At 51.2% G+C, this 15648-nt stretch overlaps 1 protein-coding gene, 1 pseudogene and 1 gene segment (V, D, J or C); 2 read left to right on the top strand and 1 right to left on the bottom strand.

Moving 5' to 3' along the window:
* Positions 1–202: 202 nt before the first annotated feature.
* Positions 203–15640, bottom strand: LOC125684501 (T cell receptor alpha variable 4-like). The segment is given in 3 exon segments: positions 203–574; positions 15225–15403; positions 15565–15640. Coding segments are annotated over 3 exon segments (504 nt in total).
* Positions 1929–3771, top strand: LOC125684509 (feather keratin Cos1-2-like; annotated as a pseudogene).
* LOC125684519 (feather keratin Cos1-2-like) lies at positions 12039–14643 on the top strand. Of its 2 annotated transcripts, none has more exons than XM_048926709.1 (3): positions 12039–12198; positions 12854–12961; positions 13760–14643. In XM_048926709.1, exons 2-3 carry the CDS (start codon positions 12902–12904, stop codon positions 14084–14086), a joined length of 387 nt encoding a protein of 128 aa, XP_048782666.1. In that variant the 5' UTR covers positions 12039–12198; positions 12854–12901; the 3' UTR covers positions 14087–14643. The 2 variants fall into 2 exon arrangements, with proteins under 2 accessions (XP_048782666.1, XP_048782665.1); XM_048926708.1 differs by having other exon boundaries at positions 12851–12961.
* Positions 15641–15648: the final 8 nt, after the last annotated feature.

The raw sequence follows: 15648 nt of genomic DNA, 5'->3' as shown, positions 1-15648 counted from the left end.
AAACATTCATTAAAGATTTCTGCATCTCATTTGAGCGTTTGATGTTTATTTCCACTGTGTATGGCCCCCAGAACTACTCAGGGAGAATGGCTCTGCTCCTGGGAGGTATAAGATGAGAGGTTAAGGAGATCCTTCTCCATTCCTAGAAGAATGGGATGATGTGATACATGAAATAGAAACAGAAATGTGTGGAGATCTCTAGGGTGCCCAGCAGAGCTCCTGCTGTCAGTTGTGCCCTCCTGCCAATCTGAAACATAGGTGTGCCTGACTCATACTGGCTTCAGCGAATGGCTGCTATGGGTGCAGCGCTCGTTTCTGTGGAGAACTCAGGGCGGCGCACCCCGGTCAGGATGGAGTTTGGCGGCCATGCAGGCAGCGCCCCCTGCGGGCCCGGACGGCACTGCGCCCCCGCCCCGCCCCAAGCGGTTCGTGCCCGGCCGCAGCCCCGGCTTCGCTTCCGTGGGTCCACGGCGCAGTAATACAGCGCCGCGTCCCCGAGCCGGGGCCGGGCGAGACACAGGGCGCTGGAGCGGCGGTCTGCCGACACCCACAGCTGCCCCTCCGGGTCCGGCACCTCCTTGGAGCCTGTAACGGCGCTGACGAGGAACGAGGGGGCTCGGCCCGGTAGCTGACGGTACCAGTAGATGTAGCTGGCTTGTATACTGGGGTGTGAGCAGGTGATGTTGATGCCGGTGCCCTCGGTGGTCTCTACCGACGGCTCCTGTTGCACCTGGGCTCTGCTCACAGCCGCTGCCGAGAAGAGAAGCAGCAGCAAACTCAGAAAATCCATTTTCTTCCACAGAAATTTCATGCAGGAGGAGAGAGAGGTGCACGAGGTCAGAAAGATGCCAATCGTACAGAGGCGAGCGCGGCCCCGTCCCCCCGCAGCCCCGCAGTCCGGCCCCGCCGGCGGCAGCCCCGCGCACCCAGCAGCACCGCGGCCAGCCCCGCCAGCCCCGGCTCTGCTCCGCCCGCGCCGCCTCCTCCTCGCCGCCGCCGCCGCCAGCTCCGCCCCGGGCTGCTCCAAACCGCCTCGCTGTCCTTCATGTCTCTTAATGGCATCTAAAGACATCTGCATGCATGAGGGATGAGCTCCAGCTATCATGTGTATGTTTCAAAAAACATCCTCAACTTATATTCATTACTGATGTTGCACATACACAAATGCTTTCCCATACAGTATACAGATATTCCATACTTCCACATAACATCATGGACATAGGGTTCTGCCTCAGAGCGCACATTCCACATTTTTGTGCTGGTGGTCCCACAACCCTCTAGGATGAAGTCATTACACTTCCTCCCTGTGTTCAGTGCATGAACCCCATGTCCAACAATGCTCAGTTAGCTCTTGGCCTCACTCACACAATACTTGCTTACAAAAAATGAGCTGATTTAAAGCAGAATTTCCCTCACCTACTCAATACAAGATGTTCAGCATATCACTGTTATCTGGTTAGTACAAGGGCACAGATTCTTCCTGTTACCTAAACAGAGTCCAGTGTATCCATCAAGGAGCATTGGCAAGCTGAACAATATTGCCACAACTGGCATCACCAGGAAAAAAATAGTTTAATGTGAAGGTGGTCAATGAATGCTGGCAAAGAATTTCTAGAGATGTGGATGATGCCTCATGCTTGTCAGGGTTGACAGACATTTTAATAACGCTTTCATGAACATGCTTTTCCTTGTGGTTAGCACTAATGAGGTCAGGTAGTTGAAGGTGATGATATTTGCAAGTGCCTTCCAATTCCTCTCCTGTCCATTAGCTCTGTGAGCAGGAAGACAGAGATTAACAGAATCTTTTGGCACCCTGAAGTGCCCCTGATGTGACCAGAACAGCTGTTATGTGGGACACACAAGTCAAACACATACTCAACTCCTCATGCACATACGTGGAGACATGCAAACCTCTGTACCCACAGGCAACTGCATAAATCCACTTGCCCACAGGCTCCAGTTATTTCACACTAATCATGCTGATATCATTTGGATTTGCTGGATTCTTCCAGCACGTGAACTGAGTGTTCTGCCCACACTGATGTGTGCTGCCTGGAAATGCTTGGGTTTTTCTTCCTGCCACTCAACAGATGCCTTTCATGGGCAAAGGGAGTGACATAAATCAGGATGTGACAAGTAGCAGCACAGGAAGCCAACACACAGCCCATAACATTAGCTGAGATGTTTTGCATTCAAAGAGATTCTTGTCATAAAATAATCACTGCTTCTAGGGATGCCTCTGGAAATGAGGCAGCTTGAGTCTACTATAAAAGCCAGCCCAGCTCCTTGCTCTCCCATATACTTCTCTTGCCTTCTTCATCTGGGGAACCAGGTGAGTGTGAAGCCCCTTCTTGTTCTCTTCCTTCTCCAAACAGAGTTCTGAGCTCAGCGGAAATCACAGCTGCTATTAGTTCTGTTCCATGCCTGTTTCTGCTTGTCATGATCGAGAAGTAGGGAGAATGACTGTCATGGGAGGAGGGTGGTAAATAGGTGGGTTATAGGCCACCTATTGGTCTTGGCCCCAGTAACCTTCATTGGACTCTGTCAAGATGAGACCAAGAATCCCTTGGACATCCCTAAGTTCCCAGCACTGCATGTACATTGGTTTCCTCATAGTGTGATGCTAGGCTGCTCCTCACGCAGCCCCATGTTCTGCATCCTCCCTGCTCTCCCCTAACAGGTGCACCTCCATCCCTGAGACATGTCCTGCTGTGACCAGTGCCAGCCATGCCGGCCCTGCGGCCCGACCCCTCTGGCCAGCAGCTGCAATGAGCCCTGTGTCAGGCAGTGCCAGCCCTCCACCATCGTCATCCAGCCCTCTCCCATGGTGGTGACCCTGCCCGGACCCATCCTCAGCTCCTTCCCGCAGAACACCGCCGTGGGCTCCTCCACCTCCGCTGCTGTTGGCAGCATCCTCAGCTGTGAGGGCGTGCCCATCACCTCGGGGGGCTTTGACCTCTCCTGCATTTCCAACCGGAGCTGTGGCAGAAGGTGCCCCCCCTGCTAAAGATGTTGGATGCTGACCCAGGCAAGGACCCCCAGAAATGCTGGAAATGGCATTTGAGAGAATAAAAAATGTTGTGCTCCTGTTTTAGCCCCACAAGACAGAGATGTATAGGCCAGCCTGGAGTCTCTGACAACATGGAGAAAGTCTGCTGATACTCTTTTTCTTCCTATCTAACATTATTACTGTATTTTCCCTTTAGACATCTCTGTTAGTAACCCCAAAATGCACCCTAGTAACCTGCTTACCTCCCTAAAACTCTGGGCTGGGAGACAGGACTCTGTGGCAATGCTGCCATAGGAAAGAGGAACTAATTCCTGTCTGCTCCTGCTGCTCGCTGTGCACAGGGCCTCTGCTTGGGGTGGCATCATTTCTCTTCAGACTCATTAAACACTTTCTGCATCTCTTCTTATTTTTTTCTGCATTGGTGTTTGTGTGTTGTTGTTTTTCCCTCCACTTGCGTAGAGGGTGGCCAAAGGAGAAAGCAATGCCTTTGATGAGAACAAGCCAGGAAAACTCCATCACTCCTCTGTTTACTGGAGGTCAGTGCACACTGCAGACATTCACTTTTCAAGCACTCTCTCTTGAAGGAGAGGAAGAGATTCCAGGATGTTCCTCCACCACCAATGACCATCAGTCCCTGCCTTGATGTGTTTCTCCTTAACAGATCTCCTTGACCCTTCAGAAAATCATGAGAATGGGAATGCTGATGAATGTCATTCTCAGGAGATGATTTCTGTGCCTGGGGAAGGCCCAGGGAAGCCAGAACTCCCATCAAACTCTTTGGGAAGAGTGTTCCTCTTGGTTTGGGTGGAGCTGTGCTGGGGAAGAAGACTCAGAGAATGATGTTTCCAAAGACCATCAGCAACTGGGAAGGCAAATTTGTCTCATGTTTGATGACATTCTGTCTCCTCCATTTTCCTATGTATTCAACCTCCAGATCCAGGGGGCAAAACTCTGTGGTGCCTGTGGATGGACTGTGGGTAAAGCATCCCTCTACAGTTGTAACACCTTCTGCAGAGCTCCTGTCTGGCCCACATTTTTCCAAGTTACCTATGGCTGAATGGATGCACAAGTCAGTACTGCTACCAGCTACAAGCCTACCCTTCTCCAGGACAGACCCTCTGTGAGAGCAGAAATCACCACCTGCTCTGAGACATGTCAGTGCATCTAGATTCTGCACTCAGCAGCATCCGTGTACTTTCCCTCAGTCACATGGGAATGCATCAGCCCAAATACAGAACACTGTCTTCTCCCAGGTACCAAGATCCTTCGGCATACCCTGAGCCCTGTTGATGAAACAGCCCTTGTGCTCCATGTAGTACTGCTGCTCTCCAATAAGGGATCAGGTTCTTTTCACATCAGCACATTGTGGGGATCTGTGTTATGGGCGCTTTACTTTCACACAGATTCCACATGCTGCCAGCACCACAGGATTGGGATGCAGCATGGGGTCATTCCTGTATGTTGCAAGGATGACAGCACCATTCCTGGGGATAGGTTCTGTGCCAGGCAGTGTTGGCCCATGTGAGATTCAGTCTGGAATACTGCATCCAGGCCTGGGGTCCTCAGCATGAGAAGGATGCAGAGCCACAGGAGTGGCTCCAGAGGAGAACTACGGAGATCCTCAAAGGGCTGGAGCACATTGCCTGAGAAGTTGAGGGAGATGGGAATGTTCAGCTTGGAGACAAGAAGGCTCTGGGGAGACATCTTTGCAGCCTTCCTGTATTAACAGGAGCTTCAAAACTGCAGGAAAACTGGGATTGTACGTGGTCTGATAGACAACACTGAGAGTGACGAAACATGGATATGGGCTCCTCCACCTCCGCTGCTGTTGGCAGCATCCTCAGCTCTGAGGGCGTGCCCATCACCTCGGGGGGCTTTGACTTGTCCGGCTTGGGCAGCCGCTCCTGTGGCAGAAGGTGCCCGCCCTGCTGAAGCCACTGGTCCTGGAGAAATTCTTCCATGAGCCACGAAAGTGGTGCTGAATGAAGAAGGAATTCTTCAATCCTGTGCTTACAGAGCACCCGTTCGTGCTCACTACTCTAGGAATTGGTGAGAGGAAAGGGCAATCCTGGGCTTTCTGAAAACATGGCTTATGTCTCTCTATTCCTGCACCCACCTTTTTCTCTCCATTTTTTTTTCTTCCTTCCTTTTGTTTTTTTCCTCCATACTCCTTTTGAGAGCCTCTGCTGGAAAACAAGGCCCCATGCACTGCATGAACTCACTCAGGTGAATCCTGTACTGTGGAGGCCCTGCTCTGAGTGATTTCCGTTCTGTCTTTAAATATTAAGTAAAGATGTTGGCATCTCACTTTGAGCTTTCAGTGTAAACTCCCACCATGTATGGTCTCTGGAACGGCCCGGGGAGAATGGTTTTACCCTTGGTGGGTATAAGATGAGGGTTTAAACTGACCCTTCTCTATTCCCAGAAGAAAGGGAGGTTAAATCACACTACAGAGGCTCTGTCACTGGTCACTAAACCTTGCAGCAGAAGGAGATATGCCTGGCTATTGCAGTGGAAGTGACAATCAGACTTTAACTTGCAGTGTACCTTCCCACATCTACAGCCACACGTCCTGCAAATGGAGATCATAACCACTGATGTCCACTCATGAAATTGGGAACGTGGGGGAGACCATGGGTGAAAGCCATCCAGCAGGCTTTTGGGAATGGAAATCCCTTTTTCACATCTGTGCTTCAGTGGGGAAGAAGGAGAAGATAGAAGATGGAACAGGACTGCGTGAATGTCCCTCTGGTGTCAAACACACCTCATGCAGTCACTCCTGCAGCTCCCACAAATACGCGGCGTGCTGACCTGCCCACCTCAAGCTCAGCTCTGTCTGATTGACATTGGCGGCAGTGAATCACGGATGCTATGGGTGCAGCGCTCGTTTCTGTCGAGAGCTTAGGGCGGCGCACCCCGGTCAGGATGGAGTTTGGCGGCCATGCAGGCAGCGCCCCCTGCGGGCCCGGACGGCACTGCGCCCCCGCCCCGCCCCAAGCGGTTCGTGCCCGGCCGCAGCCCCGGCTTCGCTTCCGTGGGTCCACGGCGCAGTAATACAGCGCCGCGTCCCCGAGCCGGGGCCGGGCGAGACGCAGGACGCTGGAGCGGCGGTCTGCCGACACCCACAGCTGCCCCTCCGGGTCCGGCACCTTCTTGGAGCCTTTAAAAGCGCTGACGAGGAATGCGGGGCCTCGGCCCGGGAGCTGACGGTACCAGTGAATGTAGTCGTTGGACTGTATACTGGGGTGTGAGCAGGTGATGTTGATGCCGGTGCCTTCTCTGGTCTCTGCCGCCGGCTCCTGCTGCACCTGGGCTCTACTCACAGCCACTGCCGAGAAGAAAAGAAGAAGCAAACTCAGAAAATCCATTTTCTCCCCCAGAAATTTCATGCAGGAGGAGAGAGGTGCACGAGGTCAGAAAGATGCCAGTAGTCCAGAGGCGTTCGCGACCCCGGTCCCCTTCAGCCCCCGCAGCCCGGCCCGGCACTGCCGCATCGCGCCAGCCCCGGCTCTGCTCCGCCCGCGCCGCCTCCTCCCCGCCGCCGCCAGCTCCGCCCCGGGGCTGCGCCCTGCGCCGGCGGCACTCGGGCTTGCTGCGGGCTGCCAGTGCTGGGCGCCCGCGCGCGTGTAACGGGGTTTGGGCTTTGCGTGTAGTGCAGCGTAGCCCGGACTCTGCGGTGTAGGCGGAGATCTGGGCAACGGTAGGAAACCTCCTCTGGCACAGGGGAAACAAGCTGCCCTCCTGAAGCATCCGTAGAGAGGAGGGCTGGCGAGGGCAGACAGGACGGGAACGGTCGGGGAGAACGACGCGGCCGAATCCTGCTCCTCACGCTGTGCCCGGCGCTGCCGCAGATCCAAAGCCCGGCAGCGGCAACGGGTCGTGTGCTGCTGCCCGGGAACGCGGCACCCCGAGAGCTCCCCGAGCCCCGGGTCCCGCAGCTGCTGCCGCCCGTGGTGCTGCTGTCGCCGCTCGAGGAGCCCGAGAAAGGCCGGCAGCGGCACCGGGGCGGGCGGCTGTGAGTGTGGAGCATCAGGCTTTGACACTTTCACTTTTACACTCCTTTTTGAAGTATATATAAATGCTTATAATGCACTTCGTCCAGTCTTGTTGAAGATTAATGGCAAATCAAACAGTACTGTTTCAGCACTGATCCGTGAGAGACTCCTTTATTGATTCCTGTTCCCAGCTGTGGTCTGACTTGCAGCCACAACGGTTAGAGCACAGCAGATCGTCTAGTTTTCCACCTACGTTACTGCACACTTACCCTTGCCATAATTCACCGATTTAGTGGTGAGGGGACTATAGGACAGGCTGTCAAAATGATCTCATCATAATCTAAGCACATAACATTCCCTGCCCTTAGTTTTTCAATCTTGTATGTGATTTGCCTGCTGTATAACCAGGCTGCCTGCCACCTATTACTGTGTTGTTCCTTGTGTCTTTGACAATGGCATCTGAAGACATTTCCTCTGAAACACTGTAGGAAGGAGTGAATGGAATACAACTGATATGTCGATCTCTGCATCCTTGGCTTGACAAGTCTGCACTGTTGGACCTTGCATTTAGGGATTGAGAAGCCCTTCCCTTATCCCTGAGGAACTGCAGTAATGGAATCAGCTGGAGTGCAGCATGCCCAGCTGTGCTCCGTGTGCTGGACGGAATAATGTCAGAAACAGAGTTCTCTCATGTGAAAAGAAGATGGAGCTTCTATGGAAAGGGTCTGCACAGTGTGACTTGGGTAAATCCACTGGTTCTGTCCAATGCAGAACAAAGATGGGGTTCCCAGCACCAGAAGGGAGTTGGGATTTATTTGCTGTCTCTAGACCTCTCCCTGTTGTGTTTTACTAAATACAGCACTTATTTTCACAGTTTACTGCTGTGCCTTTCTTTGGGGATCTGGAAAGAATGCCACCCAACTTCTGGTCCCATTCTCTCATCCCTGGGACAGAACAGGAGGAGGAAAAAGAGTCCAGCAGAATTTTCCTGAGAGCAGTGTGAGAGATGAAGTCATGACCAGGAGCTGGGCCTGCAAGAAGGGCCTCAAAGAGCTACTAAGGAGTGACCCAAGCTGATATTTCCCTTTCTTGGACTCTTCCAGTGCATTTTGCCCAAATGGATTTGTACTGACCAGAAATGCTTGAGTCTCTCTTCCAGCTACTCTTAGGGTGCAAGGACTAAATAAAGCATAAAGCCTGAAAATGAAATTGAACAGCACAAGAAAACAATGTGCTGTCTATATCTGCACTGTTTTGCATTCAAGCGGAGCTTCTTAGAGAATATTATTGTTGTCTTTTCTCCTCAGAGATCTCTGTTGTACCCCTCAACACCAGCCTCAAGTGACCTGCTTGCCTCCCTGAAATGAGGGCCCTGTGGCAACACTGCTGTAGGAATAATTCTTGTCTGCTCCTGCTGCTCCCCACACTCAGTGTCTACTCTGGGAGTGATTGTATTTCCTACTTCAGACTCATCAAATATTTGCAGCACCCTACACACTTCCCTGCTTCTGTGGAAGAAGGGTGGCTTCTACTAAATCCAACAGCAGTGACAAAAGCTAACTGGACATAACAGTGGTTGTCTTAGGATAAGAGAAACAAGAACATGTAATGTATGCAAAAGAACCATTGAATCTGGCAACTGCCAAAGCATTTGGTCTAGGCATGTTTTTGAGGGAAAGATTTTCAAAGCATGGCAAGTGTGTATTTCTCCCTGTGGGGAGATGTAAACTGATACTGAAATTCCCCTGCATTCCCCAGGCTTTGTGCACCTGCAGTCAGATCTCCTGCACTTCAGCCAAGCCTCAACAGTGCAGAAGGGCTGCTGCTGGGAGGTGTCAGGTGAGGCTTTATTTGGGGATGATGGCAGTGCTGGATTTGGATGCAGGCGGGGGTGTCCCAACCACAACATTCATCAGCGCAGTGTCATCAGCAGCCAGTTGTTCCCAAGAGGAGAGAATCCACTTGTTCCCTGTGTCTTGCCTTTCCTGTTGTTTTCTACCTAGAAGCCTTCAGTCACACCTTCAGCCAGGCCAATCCTGGCTCCCTTTTTTGTTGAAAGAAACACAGCATCCACAAATCATCTCATCATCTGTGAAATGCAGGGAATCATGGAATCATAGCACATGCTGAGGTAGAACAGACAAAGACATGTAGCCTTAATGGAAGCTAAACCACAATCCTTTTGAGTCCTGCCTCAATTCCAACACAGTCTTTTGTATCTTTTTAAAGAAATCTCTTAAAAAGTGGTGAAATGGAAGCACAAGTGCAGAATTCCTTTTGGTGAGTGTCAGAAACTACCATGAAAGCAGAGCACTTTGGTCAGTAAGGACAGGAACCATGAAATTCCTCTCCCAAAGGCCAGGGTCCCAGCACCACAGGGGAAGTGCACAGTGATATTACTGCTGTAATTGTGTATGTGAATCAAAGGGCAACACTGAGAAGATTAGACAGTCAGTGATCCTCAGATGACTGCCTTTCACCTGCAAATACAAGTGCTTTTCCTGATGACACAGAAATTCTCCAGTTTTGGGAACAATGCTTTACCAGATCTCAAGAAGATGAACTTGCTAAGGAGGACATACACTGGGGTCCTCAGGTGCCTTTTGCTTCCCACGGTGACAAAGGTGAGGCCATTCCCATCAAGATTAGGAGACATGTGGAAGAGAAAACAAAAACACGACCATGTGTCAACTGGTGTGGTCTGATTAAATCATAAATATCAATTTGGTCACCAATGTCCTGCTCTCCTTTGCTATGACTCTAGCAATGACAGCATGATCACTGCTGTTTCATTGAAGCCACTGTCCCCAGTGTCACTACATCGCTCCTACTGGTCTCTCTAGGTGTTCCCTTCTCTCCCAGTTGCTGCATCCTCTGACAAACAGTCCTCTGAAAATAGGACTACTTAATCCCAAAGAAGCCAACAGATTCCCATAGAAACTTCTTTCCACCTGAGCCAGAAGATGGGATGGCCTTATAGAAGCAAATGAGTGTTGGAAATGCTGGGGGCACCAGGGAAAGACTAGATCTAGGCTGCAGGCTCTGATCAGCTACACACAAACACATCAGCCTTCCCTGCACTTTTTCAAACTTTAGATGCCCAGGTTGCACCAGTACCTGACACCAGTACACAGATGGGACTCTGTGGGCTTCGGGACCAGCTGAACCTGTGCACATGGTTAGTCCAATTCTGTGTACATGTGCGCTTGTACATGCCATGTGTGCAAACACACAAACGCACCTGTGCCTGCATACAGGTATTCTTAGATCAAATCTCTTATACAAGCACATTCAAACAGTGCGCAGAAACACAAAACACAGAAACAAAAGCTCACACACACTTCAGGTACGTGTGTGCACTCATCAGTCATGCTCGTGCACACACATGGATGGAGAAGCAGAACGTCAGGCCATGCGGAGCTGACTGAGGAGTCACTGGGGACTTTTGTGGTAGGGCAAGGCTGCAGTGCTCTGAGCAGGACAAGGCTCCAGATGAGCTGCCAGCACAGTTTGAAGACGTGCAGGGATGGCCCAGCGAGAGGAGCCCAAGGAGGTCACACAGTTTGACGGAATGAGGAAGAGAATTGAAACAGGTGAAATTGGTGAGCAGTCCAGCCCACCTGCCATGGCATCTAAACACAGAAGACCACTGGAGATGCTTGGAATGGAGAAAAAGAGGAAGACTTGACAGATCTGCATGCAAGGTAGCCCCAGGCCAGCATCACTTGCCTGAGATGGATCCATCTCAGCACTTTGAGTCCTCTGCCATCACTCACTCATTCCTGGCCCAGAAGAGCTATGGCCTCTCAATTTCAGCACTCCGAAGAAGCCTGCAGGAGGGAATGGTTGTGGCATAAGCAAGGAAATGAACAAACAGCATTAAGGGAAGCAGCCACACAGCTCATGTCATGGACTGTTTTCCATTCTTCACAAGCACCTTAGAAAATTGTCACTTCCATGAAGGCTATGCCTGCACTTGGGGCATTGCAGGGTCACCATAATTCCTTGGATTCCTTCACCCTACAATCAACATCTCTCACCTATTTCTTCTTGGTAACCACGTGGGTCTGAAACCCTTCTCCCACATTATTTTTGATTATGCAGATACCTTATGTGCTGGGTTCTGGTGCTGATTCTTATGGGAGGGAGAGGGTAGGAGGGGGACTGTGTCAGAATCTATGTGGGGCTTGTCTCAGACAGATTTTCCAATAAGAGAGAGACAGGAGCCTCATTGCATTTGGCTTTTCCTTTTAGATCATCTATGGATGAAGCAAAGACTGCATTTTGTCTATTTCTGCAATTTTATATGGCCATAAGTATCTTCCTTTTGACCAAAGGCTGAGAGTCTTGGGACTGTTTAGCCTGGAGAAGACAAAGAGGAGATCTTAACAATGCTTATAAATATGGAAATGGCAGGTGTCAAGAGGATGCAGCTAGATCCTTTTCAGAGGTGCCCAGTGACAGAACAGGTGGGAAAAAGCACAAACTAGTACACGGGAAGCTCCATCCAAACATGGAAGATAACTTCTTCACTTTGAGCATGAGTGAGCAGAGCACTGGAACAAGCAGCCCAGAGAGATTTTGGAATCTCCTTTTCTGGAGATATTCAAAACCTACCTGGATGCTTTCCTGTTCAGCCTGATCTAGGGAAAATTCTCTGATTCCATTAGCCAAAAAAATGCTACATTGGTGTGCTCATGGGAGGGTGGTGGTCTGCTCCTCATATGTCTCTGTGATCTGCTTTCTCCTCAGCGTCTCTCCCACATACAGCTTAAGCCCTGATCCTGTGCCTGCCGTACCAGCCTTGTGGCCTGACCCTGCTGGTCAAAAGCTGCAATGACACAGTGTCAGAAGACCAACGTCGTCACTGCGACCCCTCCTGTGATGGTCTTGTTTGCCCCCATTGACAGCTCATTCCTGAAGAGCCATACTGTGAGATCCTCCACCTCTGCTGCCATTGGCAGCATCTGCAGCTGTTACAGTTTCTCATCAGCTCCAGGTGCTGAAAACCCTCCTACATTTACAGATGCTGCTGCAGCAGATGATTCCCCACTCACTGAAGCCAGTGATGAGATTCCAGACCAGCTCCCCTGGGGACCCAGAAGGTGTTGCTGAACTGAGGACTAAGAACGTGGCCATTGATGTCAGGAAGGCTGAGTGTCCAGTGCTCTCTTCTAAAAACAGGGCAGCTAGGTCTCTCTGAAAACATGACTAAAGCCCAATTTCTCTGTCTTCTAATCCCTCTTCTCTCTTCCCTTTCTTCTCTCCTTGTACACCTGAAGACCCCAAAAGCCTTCCTGGGGTTCTGCTGGCTGCTCTCTCTCTGTGGGGGAGGCAGACAGGTTATCAGCAGGATACCTGCAATAGAGGATGGGCACAAATTTCTGTCAGCTGCTGGTTACTGCGTGTACTGACAGCTTGCTCTCCAGATGAGAACATTTCTCTCTTCAGAGTCCTTACAATTGTCTGCATTCCAACGTTTGCCTCTACACGATCCTTTTTCTGCTGGTCTCATGTAGACTGGAAGAAAGGCAATCTTTGTTGACAGGGCAAGGATAAGGCGAGGACATGAAGGGGGACTTTCATCCTCTGGAGAGATGGAGAGATGTGGATTTGATAGATGGTGAACTCAGTAGAGAAGCAATGGGTTGGACGGTTGCAGTTGAGAGGAAGTGTCTGCCCTGGCTTCTCTGACAATGTGTCCAGTGTCTACCATTACACTCTTTTATATAATTTTATCTCAATTCTGTTAACAATCCCTTTTTCTCAAGGATCTCTTTTAGTTAGACCTAAAACGAGTCTTCTCTGACCTACTTTTGATTTTTTGCACCCATCTTTGATACAGCAGAAAAGAAATAGTCTTTGTCCCAGGTAGATTTATCTTCTGACCAGAAAAATGGAAATGGAACAGAGAACTCTTCTGGGAACTGTAGTCCGTTCTTCTCTTCTGAGACAGGTAACAAAACTATCAGCAATCCATAGAAGAAGAGAATTAGCTCTCTAACTTCAATACACTACACGATATTATGATGTGGAATACTGTCAACAAAAGTGATAAAACCATGACAGCCCCTCTGCACTGAGCTACGCTGACTTCACTTGCCTCCTCCAGATCTGATCATCACTTGAGCTGAGGCTTCAGTCTCATCACTGCAATTCTGCCCTATGAATTTTTGAGCCTTTAATCACAGAACTTCAAAGAAACCTTCATTAGAGAATGGTCACATCATTAATTTGGAAATGGAAAGGTAGAACTGCTGGAAACCAAAAAACAGCCCATGTAATGAGAAGGGACAGCTTGCGTTCAAGGTTAGATAGTCAGAAAATTAAGGCTTGTATCAACCGTGCCTGTGGTCCTGCAGTGATGAAGGACCAATATAAAAGGCAGCCCAGTTCCCATCTCTTCCATCCACTTCTCTTGCCTTCTTTTGGTTGGGAACCAGGTAAGTCTGAAGCCCTCTGTTATCCTCTTAACTGAATAGAAATGTTATCAGATAGTGGGTGCCATGCTATGGGAGACCACAGTGGAGATAATGTCTGTACAAACTTTGCTTGGGCCACAGCTTACACGGGTTTAAATTGATGCACTCAGAAAGTCTCTCTGGGTCAGAGAGCTCACTGTAGGGTCCTGGCATACTGAAGGAACGTGACCTCCTTTCTCAGCTTTCTCCTCCAGCCTTAGTAGTTGTCTTGGGTATCCAGGCTGCCTCTCACATATCCTCATGCTCTACTTCCTTTTATCCCTCTCTCCCAGGTGCACCTCCAGTCCCAAGTCATGTCCTGCTACACCCAGTGTGTGCCATGCCGGCCCTGCGGCCCGACCCCTCTGGCCAGCAGCTGCAATGAGCCCTGTGTCAGGCAGTGCCAGCCCTCCACCATCGTCATCCAGCCCTCTCCCGTGGTGGTGACCCTGCCCGGACCCATCCTCAGCTCCTTCCTGCAGAACACCGTTGTGGGCTCCTCCACCTCCGCTGCTGTTGGCCGCATCCTCAGCTCTGAGGGCGTGCCCATCACCTCGGGGGGCTTTGACTTGTCCGGCTTGGGCAGCCGCTCCTGTGGCAGAAGGTGCCCGCCCTGCTGAAGCCGCTGGTCCTGGATAAATTGTTCCAGAAAACAGGAACGTGGTTCTGTATCAACAAGACATCTTCAAGCCCCTGCATTCAGAATACCTGACCATCCTCAGCTACTCTATGAAATGCTGGCAGGAAGGGGCAATCCTGGGCTTTCTGACAGCCTGCCTCATGTCTCAGCTGTCATTCCTCATTCCTACTTATCTCTGTCTCCACATCTTCTCTGATTTTTTTTTTTTTTTTTCCTGTTAACCTCTAGGATGTGAGATTCCTCAGAACCAGTCCATACTCTGATAGAAAATAAGCCATGTGCCCTGCATGAAATCAAACATGGGATCATGGGAATCCTGTACTGTGGAGCCTCTGCTCTGAGTGATCTCATTTTCCTATTTAAACATTCATTAAAACTTTCTGCATCTTAATTTAAGTCTTTGATATTTCTTCTGACGTGCACAGCCTCCAGAGGTACAAAGAGAAAGACTTTGCTCCTTGAGTGTATAGGATGAATGTTTATGGAGGTCCTTCTCCATTCCCAGGAGAATGAGAGGTAATAACACACTGTAGAGACTGCTCTCTTTAGCTTTGCACCTGCAGTTGAAGCAGAGTGTTTATGCCTACAACTGCCCCCAAAGAGAACACAGCCTCTGCAGCACTCACAGGTAAAACTGTGCGGAGGGCCATACGAACATAGCATCCTGCAGCCTCTGAGGAACAAGGCTCCTCCTGCTCTCATATGTACTGCCCTGGGGAAGGACAAGAGAGTAGGAGATGGAATAGGACTGTGTGGATGTAAAACACAGCTTGTGTTGTCACTTATGCCAGCCTACCTACCTCAAAAACAGCTGTGTCTGACTGACACTGGTGGCAGCGACTGGCTGCTACGGTCGCTTTGCTCGAGAGCTCAGGGCGGCGTACCTCGGTCAGGATGGAGTTTGGCGGCCATGCAGGCAGCGCCCCCTGCGGGCCCGGACGGCACTGTGCCCCCGCCCCGCCCCAAGCGGTTCGTGCCCGGCCGCAGCCCCGGCTTCGCTTCCGTGCGCCCACGGCGCAGTAATACAGCGCCGCGTCCCCGAGCCGGGGCCGGGCGAGACGCAGAACGCTGGAGCGGCGGTCTGTCGACACCCACAGCTGCCCCTTCGGGTCCGGCACCTCCTTGGAGCCTTTGACAGCGCTGACGAGGAATGCGGGGCCTCGGCCCGGGAGCTGACGATACCAGTAGATGGAATACCCGATCTGTATGTTGGGGTGTGAGCAGGTGATGTTGACTGCAGCCCCCTCGGTGGTCTCTGCCAACGGCTCCTGTTGCACCTGAGCTCTGCTCACAGCCACTGCCGAGAAGAAGAGAAGCAGCAAACTCAGAAAATCCATTTTCTCCCCCAGAAATTTCATGAAGGAGCAGAGAGGTGCACGAGGTCGGAAAGAAGCCGAACAGACAGAGGCGAGCACGGCCCCTTCCCCCCGCAGCCCCACCGGCGGCAGCCCCGCGCACCCAGGAGCCCCGCGGCCCGGCACTGCCGCATCCCGCCGCTCCGCCGCCCGCGCTGCCTCCTCCCCGCCGCCAGCTCCGCCCCGG

The sequence above is a fragment of the Lagopus muta genome, chromosome 25 (genome assembly GCF_023343835.1).
Source record: "Lagopus muta isolate bLagMut1 chromosome 25, bLagMut1 primary, whole genome shotgun sequence".
NCBI lineage: Eukaryota > Metazoa > Chordata > Aves > Galliformes > Phasianidae > Lagopus > Lagopus muta.
Note: the sequence above shows the minus strand (reverse complement) of the source record. Positions and strands in the feature narration are given on the sequence as shown.

Excerpts from the sequence above, each read along its gene's own strand:
- LOC125684519 (XM_048926709.1), top strand. The coding sequence starts at position 12,902 with ATGGAAATGGAACAGAGAACTCTTCTGGGAACTGTAGTCCGTTCTTCT. Across the intron at positions 12,962-13,759 it reads GTTCTTCTCTTCTGAGACAG|GTGCACCTCCAGTCCCAAGT; the intron begins GTAACAAAACTA and ends CCTCTCTCCCAG.